At 54.8% G+C, this 8,824-nt stretch overlaps 1 protein-coding gene across 2 annotated transcripts in view; it reads left to right on the top strand.

Moving 5' to 3' along the window:
* Positions 1–3,869: 3,869 nt before the first annotated feature.
* GALNT10 (polypeptide N-acetylgalactosaminyltransferase 10) overlaps positions 3,870–8,824 on the top strand; it is a 99,688-nt gene continuing 94,733 nt past the window's right edge. For both annotated transcript variants that reach the window (XM_067304672.1, XM_067304671.1), the window contains exon 1: positions 3,870–4,055. In XM_067304672.1, coding sequence (XP_067160773.1) covers positions 3,870–4,055 — 186 coding nt within the window. The remainder of the gene's footprint in view (positions 4,056–8,824) is intronic.

The following is an 8,824-nucleotide window of genomic DNA, read 5'->3' as shown; positions in this document are numbered from 1 at the left end:
AAGGATTCCCAGTGGCCATGTCTTTCCCTTCCCTCGGAGGGATGGGAGCGGGGCTGGATGCCCTCCCACAGCGCCGGGGCTTGCGATTCCTCTCAACGCACCTGTAACCGTCCTCACTTCTCGGAGCTATTCAAGCCCTGGCCTTTTCCCACGGCATCGCAAGTGCCGGCGGAGGCAGCTCCAAGCTTCCGGGAGCGCAGCAGCCGTGCCGGCCAGCGGCGTCCTGCTGGGCAGCAGCAGAGGGTCTTTCCCCCGACAACGGGCGGCCCGGTCCCTGGGCCCGGTTGCATTGCCTTTTATCAGGAAAGAAAAAGGGGGGGAAAAAACCCAACAAATCAATTCTGTTTACGTGAGAGTTGAGCTAAACCTTAGCCAACAAATACCAAAGGATAAAGAAACGCCATGAAATAAAAACCCCGTTGTGTCACAGCCAGTCTGAGGTTCATTTATTTTTGAAAGATTTTCTTTTCCTCTTTCTCATGGTTAAAAATGAGATTTGCAGGAAAGAGGAAGCATCGCCAGCATACAAACACGCGCCCAAAAACCCGCCCCAAGAGCAAGTGCAGGAGCTCATTTGCTCTGGGAGCGCAGCGCTCTCGGGGCACAGCGTGCACCCAGGCCTGCGCCGGGCTTTCACCCTCCATCCCCAACGCGAGGCGCCCTGTGAGGAAACGAAGGGCCCACTGGGGATTTTTACCCCTTCTGCGGCAGCCGCAAGGTCAGACCCGGCCCCTCGTGCGAGCCGCCCGCTGCCCCGCAGAGCTGCAGCCAGAGGAGAGCAGAAGGCAGGAGAGCGCCGATTTCCGAGGTCTCCGCCATCCGGCGTCCGTGCCGGTGTGCCATCTGCGGGCGTCATCGTCGGGACGCCTGTTACACCCGCTCCCGTTTGCATTTTGCGATGTTCCCGTGCCCTCTCCTAGCACGAGCTGAACAAGACCCCGGCCACCCCCGGCCTTCATCCGCCATCCGATGCTGCACCGCGCCGCCGTCCGCCTTCCCGGCCCCCTCCCCAGCAGCATCTCGGCACCAGAGCTGCAAACGCCGCGAGGAGCCCGGTGAGCTGGCTTGCTGGCACAGACAGCTTCCAAGCAGGGACGGAGTTATTGTTAATTTATCCTAATATCTGCTTTGCAAGGGTGCCTCAGCAAGGGATGCCACTTCCATTGCCAGTTAGGGGCTTAACAGCTGCTTTCCTTCCTCTTTCTCAGCCACCTAAATCCATGTTTATTTTGCACATAACCAATTAAATCCCTGTGCATTGCATCCAACAGGCCAAAATCAGCGCTCTGTCTCCACCAAAACACTTCAGGGGAAAAAGGTGAGGGAGATTCGCTCCGTGCTCCAGCCAGAAGGAGAGGCTTGGAGATGGTCTGGAATCAGATTTTGGTTCAAAACAAGAAGCGTCCATCTCAAGCGCCTCCACCAAGGAAGGGCCAGACTTCACCTTCCACAAGACGCTGCGGATGGCTTGATCATTTGGGAAGTGAGACGCTCTCAGATACAAAATCCTGATCTACCTGCAGCACGTTCTGCTCCCAGCTAACAACTCGCGCGACTCTGCTGAAGCCAATTTATGAGACAAACATTTAATTTAACAAGCAGGCTCAGAATCCAAAATTTAAACATATGTCAAGCCAGCTCGTAGCTTTGTTTTAATTAACTCCCAAACTTTGTGGCTGTCATTTCTTTTTATAAACAAGGATGTTCTGCCAAGGGCAGAGCGTAATCCTGCCCGCATACCTACAAAGCCGCCTGCTATCTCCCCGCCGCCGTTAAAAGAGCGCTTGCAGAAGCAAGGGGACGTGCGTGTTATTATCAGGGTCTGTACGGCAGCGCAGCAGCACCGCGGTATTAAAGCGGAGGTGCTGTAGCTTTCCAGCCTCAGCCTCACCGGGGAAGCAGCGTGCAGCGTACACATAGCTTCACTGTTGTACAATTTTTGCGGCTGTGCATAACACAGCGCCGGGCAGCGTCCTCCCGCTCCCTGCGCTGCCGGCGGTGCTTCGGGGACGGGGAAGCAGACGTTTCGCTCTGAAGGCAGGAGCGGAGGGATTTCGCGGGTTGCTCTCTTCCCCCTCCCCGAAGGCACAGTGGGAGCATTAACATTTCTAGAAAGGAAATAAGCTGGCGACAAATTCTCATAGATAATTAAAATGGAAGTACAAGCTGCCTTAGCGTGTAGTGAGGCTTAGGAACTGTAACCTGCTCTCTAAATTAAATGCTCTCCTGGATAATTTGGCTGGCGCACCAGGTGCCGAAATCTGCTGGAAGATGCCATCTAGCGGATTATGGCAGTTTGTTTAAGTTTAAATACGCATGGGGCAGGGGTGGAAAGAGAACTGCAAATGCTGGGTTTCTGTAACATTTTTCATAGACTTTGTGTTGTTGTTGTTCTAGGAAATAAAAATGTACCCGCAGGGGCTTGCATTGGAAGAGATCTAATATTTATTTTAGCAGTAGCCCCAGCAGGACGCCGCATTGTTGCAGCTCCGCTATTTGCATTAGCTGCGCCGCGCCGCTGCTCGGCTCGTGGGGCATCTTCCTAACGAGGAGGGTTGTTTGCTCTCTAATTTAAGAAATGACTCCGTCCCCCAGTTTTGGAAAGCTGTCCTGCCACGGTTGTCGTTTTTATTTTTAAATGCTATTTCGTAAGTATAAATTATCTAGTCTAGAAGCCACTTAATGGGTACCCTGATAAAGAGCGTGCTTTCTCCATGGGAGCCATGGCTGGGGGGGTTGGAGCCTGCTCACGCCACGGAGCGCCGAGCTGCTGCTGCTGCTGCAGGGCCTTGTTCTACTGACGGCTTTATTCCCACCCGGGTGCTAATTGAGGCCCCTTCCCGGGCAATTTACAGAGCCGTTTTCCCCCGCCAGTTCACATTGCTGATAGCGGTTTCGGGTCATGTTTTCAGGGTCGGCGGCGGGAGCGCGGTGCCGCTCGAAGCAGGGCCCTGCCGGCTGCACCTGGCTCACTGCACCCAGCCGTAACGTGGTTTTAGCGTCGTTTTCCTCCCACGGCAGCCAGGCGTCCCCGCGCAGCCGCCAGCCTCGGGAAAGACGGGGGGACAAGGAGGCCGCAGGGCATGCTCCACCCCGGCTGCAGGTGCGTGCGGCTGCGCTGGGCTGCACGCTCCCGAAACGCGCCCCGGAGCGGCGACGCTGTGGGAGCTGCGCTGCCTCCCACACCGCGGGCGCATGTAATACATGCATGCAGGCATGGTGCAAGCTCCGGCCCCCGCACTCTGCAGCTTAAGCAATGGGTCCCAGGGACACCACAGGCTGTTTTGCCGCCATTATTACTTAATAATTACAGATTTATTATAGAACTGTTACGTTTATTACAGAACTGTCGCAGGCTTGTTACAGAACTATTCCAGGCTTGTAACGGATTTGTTACAGAGCTATTACATATTAGTTACCGCTCCATTATAGCGCTATTACAGGCTTATTACAGGGCCCCCACGGGCCGGTGCTCGCGGCAGCGCCAGGGGGGGGGCGCCCCGTGGCGGCCCCCGCACGCGGCGGGGGGAGGCGGGCGCAGCGGCGGGCTCGCGCCGGCGGGGGTGGGCGGTACCACCCGGCGCGGCGGGGGGGCGGGGGGGGCGCTCGGGTTAGCGGCGCCCGGTGCTGCCGTCGCGGAGCGGCCGGGCGGGGCGGGGCGGCCCCCCGAGGCGGGGGGCGTGGCGGCAGGGGGCGTGGCGTGGCGGCAGGGGGCGTGGCGGCGGCGCCCCGCCCCGCCCCTCGGCGCGGAGCGGAAGTGCCGGAGTTGCCGCCCGCCCGGCGCTGCCGCGCGCGGGGAAAGTTGGGCTCCGCTCGGCGGCGGCGGCGGCGGCTGGCGCGACCCGCGCTCGCTCGCGGCAGCGGCTCCGATGCGGCGGAAGCAGAAGCGGCTGCTGCAGGCCGTGGGGCTGGCGCTCGCCGCCCTCGTCTTCCTGCCCAACGTGGGGCTCTGGTCCCTCTACCGCGAGCGGCAGCTCGAGGGCGGCGGGGCCGCCGCCGGCGGGGAGGGCGCCGCGGTGCCGCCGGGGGCTCCGGCCGCGGCCGCCGACGCGCCGGTGAGTGGCGGCGCGGCGCGGGGGGGGCGGCGGGTCCCGCCGAGGGGGCCTGCGGGCGTGTGTGTGTGTGTGTGCATAGACATATATGTATGCATACACGTGTGTGTGTGCCCACGGCTGCTCAGCCCTCCCCCTCTTATGTGGTGTTTGGGGGGGGGGGGCAGCGTGTGCGAAGGTCCCGGGGGTCTGCGCACGCAAGGGTGGTGTGTGTGGGGGGGGGGGTGTGCAGGGGTGCTCGGCTCTGCGTGTGCAAGGGTGCTAGGGGGGTTGTTTGTGCAAGGGTGCTAGGGGGGGTTGCATGAGCAAGGGGGTTGTGCATGCAACGGTGGGGGGGTTGTGTGTGCCACGGTACTTGGGGGGGGGCTCTGCGTGTGCGGGGGGGGGGTCTCCCCTTGTAAGGGTGCTTTGGGGGGTTGCGTGTGCGAGGGGGGCGTCTGCGTGTGCAAGAGTACTTGGGAGGTTGCGTGTGCGGGAGGGGTTGTGTGTGCAAGGGTGGGGGGGGGTCTGCATGTGCCGGGGTACTTGAGGGGGTCTGCGCACGTAAGGGTTGTGGGAGGGTTGTGTGTGCCAGGGTGCTTGTGGGGGGGGGGGGGTCTGCGTGTGCAGGGGGGTCCGTGCGTGCGAGGCGGGGTGCAGTGTGAGCAGTGGCGCCGTGGGCGGCGGGGCTCCCCTCTGCGCAGGGGCAGGAGTCGGCGTGTGCCCCGTGGAAGGGGACGGGGAGCGGGAGCAGCCCTCCCGCCCGCGTGGGGGCCAGAGCCCCCCGCGGAGGGCACGGGGGCGAGCGCTGCCCCGGAGGGGCCTGCGGGCGCGTGGGGCGGGGGGGGGGGGGCTCGCCCCGCGCGTAGGTGGAGGGCGAGAGGCGCCGGCCGTGGGGAGGGAGCCGCGGGCGAGGGGAGCGCCGGAGCCGGAGCGCGGACGCTCCCGGGAGCCGCGGCGGCAGCTGCCCTTGCGTGAGCCGAGGACAGGAGCGCTCGGTGGAGGGGTGACTGCTCCTGGCTGCGATGACCCCCCCGCAGGGCTGGCAGGAGGTGCCCGGTGGAGCCGGCGCGTCGCGCCCGCCCGCGCCCCGCTTTGGGGAAGGAGCGGGCAGCGGGGCCGGAGGGTCCCGCGGGCGCCTGGCTTGAGCGTCTCGCAGCCGTCGACCGCCCACCTTTCTTGTCCCGCTGAGGCAATGGCAAATCTAACAGACAAACCCTTCTGCTTAGTGTGAGAGACGGGAACGCTAGATCGCCCAAATTAGACATTTGTAAGCTCAATTTAGCTGCGTTTCATTTTGGCTATGTAATTGCTTTATCTCGCTCTTGGTTTGGCTCGGTACCATTAGGAATGATTGGACCCAAAAGCTTGAAATGTCGGTGTGCAACTATCAGTTCAGCTTCGGCTTTGCAAGGTTCTCCTTGTTCAAAACCACTTAAACTCTTAGTTGTCTGAATCTCTCCCTTCTTGGAGACTTGCCATTACGACTGCGCCGTAAAGGTGGAGAAACTTACTGTGGCAATTTTGGCTTAGAGAGAGCAAGTCCTCGAAGTGAGGAACAGTCAATCCGAGGTTGAGCTCTTCCCTCCCAGAAGGAAACGTTTTTCAGATGCGAGTATTCAGTGGGAGCACAGGCATGGCTGGGATCATGTCCTGGTAATGCTCCGTGCTGATGGTGAATGGGGTCAGTTGGTGCCTGCCATAACGTCTGAATGTGTAGTGAATCCTCAAATCTGCACAGAAATTTTTTTTTTATGTATATGGCGATCGTTATGTGCCTGGAGTTCCTGATGTTGCTGCCTTACACTTGCGGGTCTGTGGCAAGCAGGGAGCCTGTTTTGCCTGACTGATAAAATCAAGCCCTGTAGTCTGCTGCTCCACAGCTTCATGTAAGCTGGTGTTACGGCAAAATGAAGAGGAGAAAAAAAAAAAAAAAAACACATGTAAAATCACGTGATTTTTGGAGGTTGTGAAGGAGAAAGTTTGTGGATGTTCTTAGGAGGCTTCCAAGTTCCTTGATGGAGGTAGTAGTTAATTCTGGTTAAATCTATCTGGGCTGAAAACAGGAACAAGCTGACCTTTTATTGGTCTTCCAGAACTGTCCCTGTAGGGTGGCCTTTGGGCTGGAGTAGCTGTAAGCCAGGCAGTTCCCACGATGTGGTGCACCACTACAGGCTCCTACGTGCATGTTCAGTGTTCTTAAAATTTAGGAATCTTATATTGCCATGCTGTACCCATATTGTATATTTTTATTTATCCTATGTTTGTTTGAAGCATGACAACGGTCAGCAATTTGAGGAGTGCCTCTACTTTGACCGTATTTTGAGCAGGACAGGAAATGTTTGCGCAGCATACAGGAGAACTCAAGATAAGACTTCTTTGCACTTGCGTAAATTGGAGTTACTGGGTTTTAGGCTGAAGGCTTGATCTTCTGGTCCAATTAACTCGGGGCAGTTCTGTGGGTGCAGTGGGTCTGTGAGAAAGATATACCTGTACCATATATGCATGCGTTCTTGAAGGATCAGGCCCTGAGATGATAGCTCCTTTTGCACTGAGCAAGAGAAGGAAAACAAATCCTAAAGGACAAGTGCTGTTGTGGTAGAAATAATTTCAGATGAAGTGGAATAAAGACAAAGCAAATGTGTGGGTTTTGGTTTTTGTGTTTTTAGGGTTTTTTTATATTGTTGTCACGGCCTTATCTGCCAGCTGACTACAGAGTGTTTATTGGGCTTTTCAGATTCGATGGCTACAGCCTCTCTTCCCTGGTCCTGACAAGCATTCATGGGTTTTGTACTTATTGATCAAATTCCAGCTTGTAAATGAATATGCTATTTGTGTCTGCTTGTTCACAAAGCCATGCTGAAGAGCTGGCTTGTGAATACCAAAACTCTAGTTTAAGATGGTAGGAGGCTATCTCACAAAAAGTGATATACATAGCAGTTAGAAAATACTTTTTCTGGCTTTAATTTGCTTTTTTGTGCCGGCTAATCTTTGAATTGAAGACAGTTCAGATGTAGCACAGAGCTGAGCTTTTCAATGAAATCTCTGTCCCGTCTCATTCTTTCTTTTTGAATGGTGTGTACTGATTTCACTCAGTAATTTTCTCTTTTGGAGCAGCTGGAAAAGGGGGAAAAAAATGTTTTAAGGAACAGTTGGATTTAAAATGCAAGGAGCAGCTCCTAGGGCGTAGAGTTGCAATGCTGAAGACTTAAAATTTAAATCGTACTAGGAGTTTGTCCAGTTGTGTTCCTTGTGCTGCATGTTACCTTCAAAATGGCAGTAAACCAACATAGGGGATTTTACCACCTTTAATCTTTCTAGTGCCAGAGACAAATGTATCAGAAAATTAAGCAATCAGAAGCCATGTAAATACATTCTAAGAAAAATTATGCTAAACTGTTTCTACAGAAGTGCCTGGGAAGCTAATTGCTTCTGTATTTACATGTTCAGGTGAAACATTATGCTGGCTGAAAATAACGTATTGCTTTAATAGCGCCGGTGAGGTCTGTGTTCTGCATTTCTGCCTTTGGGCTTGTCCCGGCGCCCTGGTGGCAGGTCCCTGCTCCCGGGGGAAGGGGAGGCCTTGAGGCAGCCGAGCCGCGGCCGTCCTTGGGACTCGCTCTTCACCGCGACTGCAGTGTCCTCCGGTCCTTAGTTGCCCATCAGGGGGGCGATGGGGACATGGGGACGATGGTATCAAGGTGATGAAGCGCTTCTGCTGACAACCAGCAGAAGTGTTAGCGCAGTAGCTACTCATGCTTCATTCTTTCTATACTTCACCTACTTTTTTTTTAACAAACTAGCACGCGTATCTCAGCATGCACACATAATGCAGATCGAGTTTTGTGTAGTTTCATCTTTTTCCACCTTTTTCACAGATACTCAATAGGTCAAAACATACAGTTGCTAGATGTAAGAAAAAGCTAGAGATAAATTCAGCGGTTCCTGTTGTCTTTTAAATCTCCACTGTCTCCCTCAGATGCTGGTGGCCATCATCAGCTGAAGTGTTTAATTGATGCATGGTCCCGCAGTACGTAAAGCACTGAGTTAGTTTGTGGACTAGTGGTTTATGTTGGGGCTAGCGCAAGTATTTCCGTGATTTCTAACCCTGCGATAGCGATACTACCCTGTATCCCCGCAATAAGGCTGGAGATGTGTGCTGTGCGTTGCCACGTACTGTCGAAAGGAACGTGACCCTTGAACTGCAAGCGGTCTTAAACGTCAATGCCTCGTTCTTTGAATTGCCAGATAAGGTAATTTATTGTAGCAAATTAGTTACCTTTCATTCTATATGTTTTATCTGATATGATGCATGCTTTATAGAGTCACCCTGTAGCTTGTTGTAGTAATTTGTGCTCTATAAATTCACTTGCGCTTATGATGGATCTACATAAATCACATAGTTGATTGTGTGGTGCCCTCTGCTGCCAGTACCCTGGAGTGAAGTCAAATGTACCTGTTTCCTAATAGGGTCATGGAAGAGAAGCTGTCAACTTCTCACTGAAAAATGTTTTGCAGGAATGCTCTTCCTGCAAACTTTGGGATCATGAACTTTGGCTTTAGTAAAAATTAAGCGTAGTGTTTCCAGGCTGTGTTGTTGAAGTAGTAGCCCGAATTGTAGCAGGAATGGGAAGCAATGCAATGTTGCCTTCCAAACTGGGCTCCTGCTGCTCCTGTCCTCCTCGCCGAGCAGGAGAGCAAAACCCTCATGTTTGTGGTTTTAACCCCCAGGCAGCTATGAAGCTGTCAAGGATTGCCAACTTCATGGTGTTTCTGGGAAAAACTCAGGAAGA

Source organism: Apteryx mantelli, chromosome 14 (assembly GCF_036417845.1).
Source record: "Apteryx mantelli isolate bAptMan1 chromosome 14, bAptMan1.hap1, whole genome shotgun sequence".
In the NCBI taxonomy this organism is placed as follows: Eukaryota; Metazoa; Chordata; class Aves; order Apterygiformes; family Apterygidae; genus Apteryx; species Apteryx mantelli.
This window is presented reverse-complemented; position numbering and strand designations above follow the sequence as displayed.